General features: G+C 39.5%; 1 protein-coding gene across 10 annotated transcripts in view; it reads left to right on the forward strand.

The window, feature by feature from the left end:
* Window positions 1-15,920, forward strand: part of LOC147029651 (zinc finger E-box-binding homeobox 2-like) — a 313,528-nt gene that overhangs the window by 184,263 nt on the left and 113,345 nt on the right. For all 10 annotated transcript variants that reach the window (XR_015056001.1, XR_015056000.1, XM_085872853.1 and 7 more), the window contains one exon: window positions 2,865-3,215. Coding sequence is in view for 8 of the 10 variants with exons in the window: in XM_085872853.1 (XP_085728979.1) it covers window positions 2,865-3,215 (351 nt within the window). In the remaining 2 variants the exon portion in view is untranslated. The remainder of the gene's footprint in view (window positions 1-2,864; window positions 3,216-15,920) is intronic.

Raw genomic sequence — 15,920 nt, forward strand, 5'->3', positions numbered from 1 at the left:
AAATGTAGAAAAGGTAGTCGTGTGGTTCCAGAGCGGTTCCTTGCCATGATTTAATAACTGCCGTTGCGTCTTGATAAACGTTGGAGTTTAGAAAATAGAGTACCTTAAATAAATAGATCTTTAAAGTAATGTATATGTTGTTAATACAATACTGGTCATCGACATGAATATGAAAATACTTGTGGGGGTCGGGAGGAGGGAGCTACAATAAAATGAATACAAAAAAAAACGAATGGAAAATGGAGGGTATCGGAGAAAAGGGGAAAAATGTTACGAGTGTTGGGAGTAAGGGGACCGTTGAGAATGGTTGGAGGTAGTGGTGGTTATGGTCGTGGTGGGGATTTATGTAACTGACAGGGGAAGGGAGACAATTATGGTCTTTTGCAATGATATCAGGTGTATGTCTCTCCCATAAATGAATAAATACTTGATTAATATTTCATTAGGATTTCAACTTTATGGATTCCTTTATATTGTTGGGTTAATGGTTCGGGTGGTGGGCTTGGGATCCTCGGATCCTAAGTTCAAATTTCACTCAGTTGTTGAATTAATACCTGGTGGGGTTGACTCTGCCTGTCATCCTCCCGACGTCGGCAACATGAGTGCCAGCTTGCTGGTATCCTGTGTCGGAGTGGTGACCCGTCCAGGATTGCGCCCCATAGCCAAGGAGACTGCTTCGGCATCACCAACGCTCTGCACGGAGTATGGTCCTAATGGAATGGAATGGATTCCTTTATAATCACATCATTTTCTTTTATATCATCATCAATGTCATTACCTCTGCCACCGAAGGTGGATGGAGACTATGTTTTCACACCTATCTGTCTGTTTGTTTGTTTGTTTGTTTGTTTGTGAACAAAATATCTCAAAAAGTTGGGGACGGATTCGGACGAAATTTCGTGGGCAGGTTGGATATGTACAAAGGAAGAATTGATTCAATTTTTGTGAAGATCTGAATGAATCTCGTTCCAGATCAGAGAATTTTTAAAGTGATTTTTCACCATTGAGTGATATGGCTAAAGCAATAAATAGTGGGATGTCTCAAAAAGTTGAGGACGGATTCGGACAAAACTTGGTGGATGAGTTGGTTAGGTGACAAGAACAATCCGATTAGATTTTCGTTTAGGTCCGAATCCAGATCCGGCCTACAATGGGATACAAAACATAAACTAATCAGTCTGATGGAGGTATGCGCTCTACCGAGTGCCCATCTAGTTATCGGTGTTATGATTGCATAAAGTTAATCAACTGTTTTTGTGTAATAACATGACAGGTATATGCAGCAAAAGCAGGTGATGTTAGTGTAATGGGGTCGATGAACATCGATGGATAAAACTTGAAATATATTCCATTTCCAGATCTACTTCATTTCTTCCTTCTTCTAACAACTGGCAAATGTGCTGTTGTTATTACAAAAGTTTAAAATGTTTTGATAAAGTTTCAATCAATTTGATCTCAAGTCCTTCTTTCCGCAGTCCTTCCAAAATTTGATCACAGTCCTTCCGAATTAAATTATCTTTCCACCTCGAACATCCCCTCTTTCCACCTTAATTTCTCACAATTTCCTTTTCATGCATCCAACTCTACGGACCTGGTTTGTGTTTCCCGTGAATTACTAATTACACTTCATAATCCCGAACTGCCATATTTCTTAATTTCCCATTGCTAGGAGATCCTTAGGTGGTCTTTGCAGTCATTTTTAATATTGACTTTGAAAAGGTTGGAAGCAGCGTGGGTGGCATGTATTGCAGATCTATTCCTTGCCATGACAGACTGCCCATCTGGCCATGGCACAGGCAAATGATGAGTCCACTCTCCGGGCACCGAACCTGCCCTTATTTCTCGATGCAATCGCGGACCCTTACATTAGACTTAATTTACATGGACTGTGCCGAGGTCTGCCTTGTGTGTTAATGAGTCAAATCATTATTTTTCCACCAACCAGTGTGTTGACATTGTGAGTAGATAATATGGAGTAATTGTGGTTAAAACCATTAGTCTGTCAAAATCTCTTACTCACAACAAATTTGGAAGAAAATATATAATGCTGTCTCAATATCTCCTACTTTCTCGCTTTGGACGTTTCATTTTGATGTGTGTTTGCCACCTTGAGCTGGCTCTCTGAAACAACGGCTTATTTTATACTAGTGTGGCCAGCCTTTCTTTGAAAACCATCAGATGGAACATAGTGTCACATTTCGTCTGACACATGACCAATGTCTTGATTCTGCACGAGGTATGGTAACCGCCAGGCCATTGTAAATGAGTAAAGGACTACGCAAGGCCATGGAAACACTGTCCTTTTTGTAGTTTTTCCTTTCGTGACAATGTTGTACATTTCTCAGTGTTCTGGATCTGACGTGGACAAAAACCGATTGTGTTACATCTGGTTTTAGCACAGAAGAGCTATCCGAGAGAAAAACATAAGAGGCTATTGATTGCTGGAGTCAACAGTACTTGGCTCTGTGTGAATAGAGACAAGACACTCGGGGGTGCATGTGCGGCTGCATGTAATGCACCACTGTGGGCCGCATTATTTATAGCCAGCTAATTGTGTAAATGTGGGTGTTTACCAAGTGGTATTCAGAAGAAAGAAAAACAATTATATCTCACTCCAGGTTAAAGTTGGTTGACAATGTGAAAAGAATGCATTTGTTTGCATGTTCTTTCATGCAACACGCTACATGCAACGCACTATCGTGATGTGTTAATCGAGACTGAACAACCTTTCAGGTAAAATATGCTTCGATATACCACTTAATTGGTGGTATTAATCTGGGAAAGTTTTCATCTCAGCATCACTAATGCTCTTCTGTGTTATGTTTTCCTCCTCTCTCCCTTCTTGGATCCACGATGATGAGCAGTCCTACAGAGCTACGAGAATGTTGTTGAAGGTGGCTCTGACACGGAAGATGAAGATCGCCTGCAGATTGCGGAGGAAGCGTCGGATGACTCACTCCGAGCTGTCGGGCCTCTGTCCAGGGCTGGTCCCGATGAGCTGCCTAGCCTGGCTGTCGCCATGGAGTCGCCCATTACCATAGCAACCCACGCCATTACCATGGGTGGAGATGTGGCCCTGCCAAACAGGGGCGATGCCAGCTTCCCCGGTGCCAATGCTGTCACGGCCGGGCGCTCGGAGCGTGGCTACCAAGAAAAGGATGGCAGGGAAAACAAAAGGGACCAGACGTGGAAAAGCCATGCCTCACCCTTGTATAGTAAGAAACACCCTTACATCTGCCAAACTTTTTACTTTGTTTTCTATTTGCTTTTTAACTTAATATCCTTCAACATGTCTTCTTTTTAGTTTGTCAAGTTTGAATTCTTTCCTTGTGGTTATGAGAAGAAAGTTTCTGACGTTTTTTCAATTTTAAATCTTCCCATTGCTCATGTGGCAAAAGTTTATAAAACTTTTACAGGTATTTGTTACTCTTGATACAAATTTTGTTGCTTGTAATTTGCATATTCTCTGTAACTGTTTCCAATATAACTTTTAATATTTCTAACCTTTATGGTCTAATTAATAAGGGTCCTTTTTTATTTTTTCCAACATATTTCAGAATACATTTGAAAGTGCTTCATAAATTATTTTACAAAAGGATAATAATAATAATAATTACAATAATAATAATAACTACAAAGCATCTCAAAATGCAAAGCCCATCCGCATCCGCTTTGTCCTCGAACGAAACGTGACGAAAGCGACAGTTAAAAAAAAATTGTACATTTTATTTATATTTGTTCTCCACAATCTCATAATAGAGGTTTGTTGAAGATTTGATGACAAAAGCTCCATTGGTAAAAATGTTACGGCCTGGACACACTGAATCTCAATGGTAAACTAGGATTTTGATTAAAATATTTATGGCTGTTCTACCACTTCACCAATGATGTCATCCTTAAAATCCTTTATTCCCCATTGGGAGTGTAATGAGATGTGCCAAGTTTCAAATTTTCCGATCAGCAGTTTTAGAGATATGTTCTAATTTTTTTGCGTTTAATCCAATATCGCTGCCATACCACGTGATGTATGACGTCACAATTATCATTAAAATATTCGCCATGGGGGGTTGCTCCTACCCTGAAAATTTTGTGTCAATCGGACTAGTGGTTGATGAGAAAAAAAAATGTTAAAAAATAATAGAGCAAAAAATAATGACAATAAAAAACTAGAGGGGGAGCACTCGGGAGAGTGCAAAACCTCCGCCGCCAATACTGTTGGGTTACTCAAGTAAACCTTATATCTTATTCATTAAATATGATGTCAACAGTGCTGACAGAGTTATAGTTCTTTTCTCCAACATTTTTTTTTGGGGGGGGGGGTTGTAAATCACTTAAAACATGTAGAAATGCAAAAAAAAAAATTCTCTTAATTTGTTTTGGGGGGGGTAACAATTTTTTTTGGGGGGGGGTTGGAAATCACTGAAAACATGTAGAAATGCAAAAAAAAAAAATTCTATTTTTGGGGGGGGTAACAATTTTTTTGGGGGGGGGTTGGAAATCACTTAAAACATGTAGAAATGCAAAAAAAAAAATTTCTCTAACAATTTTTTTTGGGGGGGGGGGACCAAGTCCAAAATTTAATGGCATGATCCTTGGACCATACCTAATCCCCCCACCAAGTTTCGTCGAAATCCGTCGAGGAGTTTTTCCGTAATACTGTTCACAAACAAACAAACAGAAAGGGGTGAAAACAGTAACCTCCATCCAACTTTGAAGATGGCGGAGGTTAAAGACCAAAAATGGGTCGAAGAAGAACAATTTTAATAATAATAGGAATAATGAAAAAATTTTGAGGAAATTATTAATTGGTCTTCTCCATATTCTCATAATAAAACTTTGTTGAAAATTTGATGACAAAAGCTCAAATGGTGAAAAGGTTATGGCCCTGACAGACACGCAGACACACAGAAGTGATTGCAATACCCTGTCTTCCACTGCACGGGGAACAGGCTATAATAACAACAACAACAACTAGAACGGGCACTCGTAGAGAGCATATACCTTCGCCGCTGCTACTGTTTTGTTCTTGGCATAAGAGTGTGGGGAACAGAACAAGGAGCATTTTGCTGCTGATTTCATACGAATCGGATAAGAATTGACTCCGTTTGATAAAAATACGCACATCTGCAAGGTCGTGACCCCCCTGACCTTTGACTCCCAACCGTGAGTAAGGGCAATTACGTCATTGTGTCAAGTTGCATGTCACAAGATTGGGCATTAAATTCTGAACATTTTGGCATTAGTTTCATGCAAATTGGATAAAAATTGACTGCGATATGGTAAAAAGACGATTTTGACCTTTTCATGACCTTGACCTTGACCTTTGACCCGATTGCTCCCAAAATCTAATCAAATGGTCCTTGGCTAATAACCAATCATCCCACCAAATTTCATGCAATTCGGTTTAATACTTTTTAAGTTATGCGAATAACAAACAAATAAATAATCATTGGCATCTCCCACAAACATATTTTGGAACTGATTATAATGCCAGGATTTTTGACATTTTCTTTTAAAAACAAGGGTAATGACGTAATTGTGTCATGTCGCCCATCACAAGATTGGGCAATGAATTCTGAACATTTTGGCATCGGTTGCATGCCAATTAGATCAAAATTGACCGCGCTATGGTAAAAATACGAATTTGACCTTTCCGTGACCTTGACCTTTGACCCGATCGCTCCCAAAATCTAATCAAATGTTCCTTGGATAATAACCCATCATCCCACCAAATTTCAAGCGATTTGGTTTAATACTTTCTGAGTTATGCGAATAACAAACAAACACACACACACATATTCACAAATAAATAAATAAATAAATACACAGCGACCAATACAGAGCCTTTTGCAGAATGCGAAGGTAAAAATAATAATAATAATAACTAGAACTGCCACTTTATAACTGCTGGCAGTGATGACCGGGTACCCAGTCCGTCCGCCTTTGATACAACATGGGACTTAAATCAGAGTCGCAATTTTCGCATTGAAAGGATAAGTGGTGCCAGAGAAAACATAATTTAATGGTGATACAAACACAGGCCTGCTTCGAAACGGCGCGGAACAGACGAGTTACGAACCGGGCAGCACAAAGCGTTCAATTTCGTTATTACTGGCTTCCAGATTCAAATAATTAAATAATTCTGGTTCCCAAACCGCGTGACCGATCAGGTTGAAATTTTAAACTTTTGTTTCGCATGTTGCCTGAATTATAAATGTGAAGTTTCGCATGTATAGATGCAGTGGTTCCAGAGTAAACATTAATTAATATTTATCCTTCAATCCAAGATGGCAGCCAAACCATGTGACTTGTGATGTCACAATTTGCACCACATCTGCAAACACGATGGTGGATGATAACTTCAAATTTTTGCTTCTCCACGTTAAGCACTTCCAGAGAAAACATTATTTAATATTTTTCTTAAAACCAACATGGCTGCCAAACCCTGGGCCCGATCCCGTTGAAATTTCAAATCCTCATTCCGCATGACTGTTCCACCATAAAGGTGATGTTTCACATTTATTGATGCAGTAGTTCCAGAGTAAACATTAATTAATATTTTCCTTCAATCCACTATGGCTGCCAAACGTTGCGTCGTACCTCAAAGGGGGTGAGAACTTTTATTCGTCATGGAGAGGCGGTCATAATGGTGGAGTTTCGCCTGGATCTGTTCAGTCGTTTCAGAGAAAAGACGTTTTAAGATATTATTTTTCAATCCAAGATGGCTGACGAACCATGTGACCTATGACATCACAAATTTATATTCTGCTTCCAACTGGGTATTGGAACACGTTTGTGAAGTTTCGTGTCAATCGGTAAAGGTGCGTTTTTCTATCCAAGATGGCCGCCAAACCATGTGACGTGTGACATCATAATTTTTACCACGCTTGCACATACGATGCTAGATGATAATTGCAAACTTTCGATTCGTTAGGTTAAGCGGTTCCAGAGAAAACATTATTTAATATTTTTCTTAAATCCAAGATGGCGGCCAAACAATGTGACGTATCAATTCGAAATTAACAAACTTATATCGCCTACATGTCCCGAATATAGTTCTGAAATCTGCCCTTCATCCGACAAGCGCTTCTGGAGAAGAAGATGTTTGAAGGTTTTAGAGTTTTTTCAAGATGGCCACCAAACCTTGTGACCGATCAAGAAGAAATTAACAAACTTGAGAAAGGACATCATGGGGAATATACGTGTGAAGTTTCGTCTTCATCTGTCTTGCCCTTCTGGAGAAGAAGATTTTTAAAATTTATTCATTTTCAATCCAAGATGGCTGCCGAACCTTGTGATCTATGATATCATAAATTTAAATTCTGCTTCCAACTGGGTATTGGAACACGTTTGTAAAGTTTCGTGTTAATCGGTAAAGGTGCGTTTTTCTATCCAAGATGGCCGCCAAACCATGTGACGTGTGATGTCATAATTTTTACCATGCGTGCATACATGATGGTAGATGATAATTACAAATTTTCGATTCGTTTGGTTCAGCGGTTCCAGAGAAAACATTATTTAATATTTTTCTTAAATCCAAGATGGCGGCCAAACCATGTGACCTATCACTTTGAAATTAACAAACTTGCATCGCATACATGTCCCGAATATAGTTCTGAAATCTCCCCTTCATCCGACCAGCGCTTCTGGAGAAGAAGATGTTTGAAGGTTTTAGGGTTTTTTCAAGATGGCCGCCGAACCATGTGACCGATCAAGAACAAATTAACAAACTTGAGAAAGGACCTCATGCGGAATATATGTGTGAAGTTTCGTCTTCATCTGTCTTGCCCTTCTGGAGAAGAAGATTTTTAAAATTTATTCATTTTCAATCCAAGATGGCTGCCGAACCTTGTGACCTATGATATCATAAATTTAAATTCTGCTTTCCATCGTCGACCCGAACAAGTGTGTGAAGTTTCGTGTAAATCGGATAAAGTCGATTTTTCTATCCAAGATGGCCGCCAAACCATGTGACTTCTGAGGTAAAATTTTTTTACCATGCATGCAGACTTGAGGGAGGAAGGCACTTGCAAATTTTCGCTTTGATGGCTTATGAAATAGCAGAGAAAACATTATTTAATATTTTTCTTAAATCCAACATGGCGGCCAAACCATGTGACCTATCACTTTGAAATTAACAAACTTGCATCGCATACATGTCACGAATATAGTTCTGAAATCTCGCCTTCATTGGACCAGCGCTTCTGGAGAAGAAGATGTTTGAAGGTTTTAAGGTTTTTTCAAGATGGCCGCCAAACCATGTGACGTATCAACAACAAATTAACAAACTTGAAAGAGGACCTCAGGGGGAATGTGCCTGTAAAGTTTCGCCTCAATCTGCACAGCCGTTCTGGAGAAGAAGATTTTTAAAAAAAAACACAAAAAAACAAGATGGCGGCCGAATTACGTCACCGATGACGTCAAAATATTTTTTTTCTACGATGAATTTTTGTGTAGATGATGCTCAAGAAATTTCAAATTTTTGCCATGTGGCGTTCTACTTGACGAATTTTTACTGGGATACCTCTTCACTGATGACGTCACGAAAAATCACACGTATTCCCGAGAGGGAGCTTGTTCAAATGTATCAAGCGAAATTTTTTTACACTAGAAGGTTTCCGAGATACAGAGGTCCAAAGTTGATCTGTTTTTTCAAGATGGCGCCCGTATCACGTGACCTATGACGTCATAATTATCAATTATGTATGCTATCAAAAAAGATACATATCTGGTGAAAATTTTGTGTCGATTGGTCTTACCATTTCTGAGAAAATGGCATTTAAAGCGAAAAAAACTGGAAATTTTGCAAATTTACGGCGGAAGAAAAATAATAATAATAATAATAATAATAAACAGAAGAAAAACAATAGGTTATCCAGTCCATTTGACTGGATACCCTAATAATCATCATCATCATCCTTCTGAAACAGTATGTTATACCTATAGCAATGAGGAGATGAGTTTTGTTTCCTTTGGTGCTTCTTCCAATGTGAATCAGGTTTATTGGCAATTCACTTGTGGAAGGATTCGCTGCTGAAAGCGCATTTTTCGATGAGTTGTTCCACATTGATAACCCTGACAAGAACACATCATGGTGCAGTGCAAGGTTTATATGGTCTTCCATTTTAAATAGATCATAGGTTAGTGGAAGGGGGTAGGGGGTTGCCACTTATGATGTTTCATCCCCATGAAACAGCATTTTTTAAAACGAAACATTTGAAAATACAAAGTCGAGGCTCTTGGAGCAAACAACACAGAATGAGGAGATTTTGAACGACACGAAAGGGCAGAAGAGAACAAATAGATATTTGACAGGCACACGGGCATGACTCGAAGGAAAAGGCAGGGTTTTGCAGGAGGTTCACAGGAATATAAATGATCAGGAATGGAAATGGGAGGCGACATGAGATGGCCAATGAGCTGCAACCTTAAGTACCGGAAGGCCAGGATGGTGGTTGGATGGACAAACAGTCAAGAAAAGAGAGGGATAATGGAATGCAGGTAACCACGATGCCTGGACTTTGGAAGGTTCAAAAAGAGGAGGTGGCTTCATCGAAGTTGTTGATATTGAATGTTTTTCAACAATGATTAGTCACTTCTTTCCTTGGCACAAGGAATAATGAATGCTACCTCCCTCTGACCAAATCCACAAACATTACATCAGTTGAAGGCTGGATGTGCCGACAGGAAAATAATCTGTAAAATGGCACTAGCTGTGCCATATGCAATAAGTAAAAGACCTCAACATATTTTGAAGCAATCCTTCTGTCGTGAGATTGTAAGATCCATTGACTCTCGTTGATTGCAGTTGCATCTTTATCGAAACGTTGGAAAGTTTCGAGATAACAAAAAGTTTGTGCCAGGCATACATGTTATTTGCTGACCAAGTCACCCCAAGATATAAACTTTTACTAATTAGTGAATGATAACATTCTTTGAATGACCACCTACTTGAAAACTACTTCAGATATTTCAGAAACTTATAATTACAACAACAGCGGCAGATATATCTGCAGCTGTTTGTCCATCTTGAAGAGGATCACGACCAGGCAGAGAAATGAAACGCCCTGATTCACTCATTTTGGATTGTCCGAGCATTTGAGCACTGGAAGCTTGAAGGTGGAGAAGTTCCAAGAATACATTAATCGGCCCCGATTATTTCCACATTTTTGCGGGGTCGGATAGGGAATGTTTTTAGTTCACGTCTTTCATGAACAGGTTGGCCAGGCCTGAGGTTTTCATGAAGGTGGCAGGAATTTGGTCATATTGTCAGAGATAACTCATCCACTCCACAAAAGGCAGAGTGGGATCTTCAATGTAGTTTTAACGTCCAGCCTTCGGATTTTTTTTGGACAAGTCTTTCACGAACCAACCGACCAGGCCTAATGTTCGACTGAACGTGATTTGGGCAGGAATTTATAATTTGTTCAGGGTGTTGGTGATGACTTACCTACTCTTCCATAAAGACACCGTGGAATATTGAACATCTTCCAACTGATGTTAGCACAATGGGCAACTGACGATGTGACGATGGACTCTGTGATGCAACACCCTGCCTGCAACGTACCAAACCAACAGTTTCGAATCAGGTCGATAATTTAACCCAGGCTAGATCGTTAAAAGGTCAGCATTCCACCTTTGCACCAACATGATGGACTTCAACAATATATGAAAGAATTTGATAATACATGAAAGGATTCATTTAAGGATTGCCAACTTATGTTCGCCATGCTATATCAGTGACAAACAAAAGAACTATCTAACACGCATCCAATTATAATTTTTTTTTTGCATCCAGGTCTTTTTATAAAAAAAAATAGAGCCTGATGGAGGAGCAATAATTTCGAATTCTTTCCAATTCATATTATTGATCGCTTAATAGTTTGAGCACTTATAGAACTGCTCCTTCCCAAAAATCATTGATTACTCCGTAGAAACCTTGCCATATATAGGAGGAATCTATTTGGCAGATAATGCCTGTGTCTTGTACACACCCCAACACTCCCACCTCTTGCAGATAGTGTTACTTAAGCAGCAAACCCTAAACAGGGAGGGCTAGCCATGGTACCGGCACACAAAGCCTGCTATTTTCTAATCTCTTAAGTCCACATCTGCAATTTTGAGATCTTTAACATCCAAATGTAAATGCAGACAGAACAACTGGCTGACTTTACCATCTGAAAGATGACAAGGCCTGAGATGCAAGACCCTCGTGCAAGCACCGAGAAGGTGGTTTTCAAGTTATCTCCGTTTTCAAATGACCCTGACCTCTGTGGAAATCACACTCCAATTACACACCTCAGTGCTGACACACTAACTAAATGAGCTACCCTAAATAATAACTTGCAGTTGTCGATGGTTCTGCGGCAGAGTGAGATCCGGGATTGCAAACTCAGCAGATGAACTTCTTCAGAAGAACCGATGCTCCGCATAGAGCATGGAGTGCACGAGTCGAGTACAAGTAGAAGCGCAGATTGGTCTTTACCTTCTGATCTCCGGTAGATTCAAAATTACAACTCATAAATCTCGTCCAATGGAATCATAAAATATTTCTAAATACTGTATGAAAGCATGGCATCATTTGCATCGAAGCTTTTGCAATGAAGTTGAATATTGATAGTTCTCTGGACATCATGTGACACAACATTGCCACCGCGAAAGACTTAACATACCACTGTCGTGAATGTTGCTGCCAATTTGACGACAGAGAGGAATTTATTGGGCATGCCGCCAAGACTGTGCAGTTTGGGACTCTGACCTCCACATATTCTACGGTCCTTTTTTGTGGCCTGTCAAATTCCTGTCACAAATACCACTGATGCTCTTCGCTGAAAAATCGGTCTGCCTCAAATTGAGGTACTCAACAAATAATCACATCCTTGGAATGACAGAAGAATAGCAGAAGTTCCTCTTTTTAAAAAAAAATGTATCAATTTGGAGTTGATCTGGTGGTGAAATGTGTGTATTATACTCAGAAAGTTTGCTTGATGCACCACGAAGAAGTAAACACAAGTGCGGGGAATTTTCCTGGTTTCTGCACGTGCCACCATACTGGGTATAATATAATCTGGTCTAGTCCATCATTGGCTCAGTGAGTTTTCCTGTGCCCTTTTGTAATAGCATGGTAGTGAGAGCCAAATGGGGAGGGGAGGAAGGGGAGTACAGGAGTGCTATACTTTATTATATTAATGTTTGTCAAATTTGTTATTACCTCCACCACCGAAGGTGAAGGAGGTTATGTTTTCACCCCTTTCTGTCTGTTTGTCTGTTTGTCTGTGTAGAGGATATGTAAAAAAGTTGCAGATGGATCTGGATGAAATTTTGTGGACAAATTTGGTGTGGGACAAGGACGAACTGATTAGATTTTGGTGAAGATCCGGATACGGATCTGACGACTAGAATTTTAAAGTGATTCTTCACCGTTGAGAGATCGGGCCAAAAACGATATATAGCATGATTTTTGAAAAATGTATTGATTGGACCCTGTATGTTCTCATTGATCAGGCATTATGTGGTGGAGGTATGCACCCCACCGAGTGCCCTTCTAGTTTGGAATGTTTTTCACATAAATGGCAATATTTTTTTATAATATTTTTACATACAAGGGGGTAGGTTAGCTCGGGCAGCAGGTTCACAAACTACCTCGGGGTATGGTGGGGGTGGACATATGTCAAGACGAAACAACATAAATAGGAGAAACAATGGCCGTGAGGAACAGAATTTGAAAGAATCAGCATGTGTAGAAGAGATCATAGATGTGTATGAGTGAGTGGATGAGGTAGTGATGGTCAGTGCATTTCATATAGATTGAAGTGAGGACGACGAGACAATGGACACAAGGAGATCATTGCACAATCAGGAGAATAAGGGGACGGATGAATGCAGATGGGAAATCAGCCTGGACTTTGCAAGGGTGAGTAGGTGAAGGTTTCTACAGGAATGCATGTGACCAGGGGTGGCTTATGGAGGGCAGATGTAGGAGAGGACAGAAGGAGCAAGGCCAGATTCTCAAACCTTTCAATCTTTCCTTTATTTGGCATCTTTGCATAAAAAAAATATGTTAATGTAGACCAACAGAGTTTAAACATTAAATGCACAGGTTTGGGTTTTCCCATTAGGCATAAAATCTGTTTGTCAACAAAAACAAAACAAAGGATGGAGACAATCATTGTTAAAAAGTGCAAAAATCACAATTACACTCGGACTTTATGTAACATGGTGATGGGCAGCATCCTTTTGGGCCACACTGAGAAATTACAATAAATTGAGTATGAGCGATAGATATTCTGTCTTGCTAATTCATTTCAAATAGTCTTCAGTTTATACCCCGGATCTGGTTGGCATAGACTATTTTGTCTTGCTTAATGAGGACAAGTCTGAAAGTACTGTCTGTAATTGGTGGTGTTGATATATGTTTGCATTTCAATTCAAGCTATTATAATGATGTATGCTTTGCAAACCCTTGTGGATGTAAAAAAGGGGTGTGATGGCCAAACGTGCACTGCCTAGTGCTTTCCTATAAGAGTGGGGATTTCATTTTGATAATCTTCCATGTGGATCATTTCACATCCCCATCTAGTTTCGATCAAAACTGGCAAACGCGTAAGCCCGAGGCACACTTTTTGCTGCATTGTTTGTAGCTCTAAATTTTTTTATTTTTTTTTTATTTCTAAGAACACGAAACAGGTAAAGGAATGGTGTATCGACGTCGCTTGCCAGGAGCCAATCACAGTGCACCTCGTCTCGCATAGCCAATTAACAGCGTCCTGTGACTTGTCCCTAAACAATGTAATGCGTAGTTATCGTTTGCTTTGTCTAGACATTTATCGATTTGAATGATCAAAATATTTTGTCCAAATATAATTTTTCTTGGCCCCAACATTGCCTGGGTCCTTGGCGATTAATAGGATACAACTTTCAACCAAGTGTGACCAGTGGTTTTGGAGGAGATAGAAAAATGACAGACACTGGATGTTAATTCTTTTTTATCACAAAAGATATCATGAATCGTGACGTTGGCCGGTTTGCTGTTTAAGAACTTTTCGTGGTCTATAACTGCTCAGAAACCCTGTTTGGATTTACTGGGGCTAAAGTTTGATCGTTTTGTTTTTTTCAACGAGCATATGTATTAATGACCTTAAAAATAATTAATGGTTAGCATTAAAAATGTATGAATGTAGTTATAAATTCATCAGTTATTGTTGCTGTATTGCATATGTCAGCAATGAGGTCCACGCTCTCTTCTCGCCTTGGGCCAGTCGGCTTGGATAGCTGATTGGCGGGGGAGGGGGGGGGAGGAAACAAAGAAAAAAGTCGGCACAGAATTTATACTCAAATTCTCAAAAACAGTGACAAATCAGATTTGGTGAAACTGAAGCCATTAATTATTTTTTTCCCCTTTATAAACCTTATTTTCTGCAATTTATCTTTTACTTCTGGAAGTTACCTTTTCATTATCTTAACTGTGATTGGACAGTTTGAGTCTTGTGGGATTGCCAAGCCAAGAATACATGCTGAGACTATTGATTTTTTTTTGGTCTTTGTGTTACCATCACGTGAGATTTGGTATGAGCAGAGCACAGTCAGTAAGAACATAGTTTATATATTTGCTTCTCAAATCAATTGTGTTGCCTTTTTCATCGAGGCTTCCTTGAGTTGATTGTGTTTCCTGTCATTGGCGGCCAGACTATGTATCAGACATCTTTCTTCATGAAATTGATGAATGATTGGTCATCCAATTAATAGGATGTGAAGTGCTCTGAGTTAGTTGTCAATCTTGAAAGCTCAAAGTGGTAATGAGGAAAGATCATCCTTATAATGCAGAACAACCTGGAAGAATGGCTCAATGTAGTGCAGCAACTTGTGAAAGATCATTTTCAGTGACTTTGGCAAAGAGAAAAAAGTTAACTTGAAGTTATGCTAGTAGACTTTAAAGGGAATTTACAACAAAAAAAACCTAATCTTAAATGCCAATTATTTACTTTTTGTTTAGAACTCTGATATGTAGCAAAGCTTTAATAAATATATGGGTTTTTTTGTATATGTAGTTGAGGCTTGTGGAAGAGTAGTACAGTGAATGGATCAGGACATAACAGATAAAAACAGGATGCTAAACATGCATGTGGTGGACAAAATGGATGGAGACAGAAACTCCCAAGGAGGGAAAACTGGAAAATTGAAAGGAGGAATTTGGGTGGGGTTAACAAGGGTAGAAAAGATCATGTTTTTGGATTGTGGATGATCTGAGATGGTGGTGAACAGATGTCTTAAAGACCTGGAGGGAAGAATGAGATTGAAGAGGATGTGGAAGTTAAATCCACAGGCAGGAAAAGAGAAGAACAAATGAGTGAAGGTGAACAGTGATCCTGGATTTGTGTCGTTTCTTCAGAAGGCGCTTGATGGTGAACCGTATGCGCCCTGAAGAAACCTGGGTGATCGAGGTGGGTGCGGGGGGGGGGGTGGGACAATGCATGGAAAGATCAGAGGGTGCAAGACCAGAAAAGAGGTGGTAGAAGACAGAGAGACCATGGATTTGTCTGCGATGGTGAAGTGATAAGCCCATCGACTCAGCTTCATCATACGAGATTCCAATGACCTTGGGCGATTGTTACATTTCATGATTATATTAAAATATTGTACACTTTCCCATTTAGATTCCTGACCCAAATATGAAATATCATCCCTTTGATACCTGGCATCAATATGATACCTATGATGTCAGTCATCCTCTTTGTGTGCGTTATAACAAGATTACTGGTATTTATTTTATATATTACTCGCGGTGCCTACCTGTTGTTTTCCTGGCTGGATTAATCAAAAGGCAGCATGTTGCACTTCATAATTAAACATATTGCATGTCTATCTGTGAGTCTCAATGAAGATGTTAAATGAATAGAAACTCACAAAAAGGATCTTTTATA

The sequence above is a fragment of the Eptatretus burgeri genome, chromosome 3 (genome assembly GCF_056783735.1).
Source record: "Eptatretus burgeri isolate ZD-2024b chromosome 3, Ebu_testis_v1, whole genome shotgun sequence".
NCBI classification, from domain to species: domain Eukaryota; kingdom Metazoa; phylum Chordata; class Myxini; order Myxiniformes; family Myxinidae; genus Eptatretus; species Eptatretus burgeri.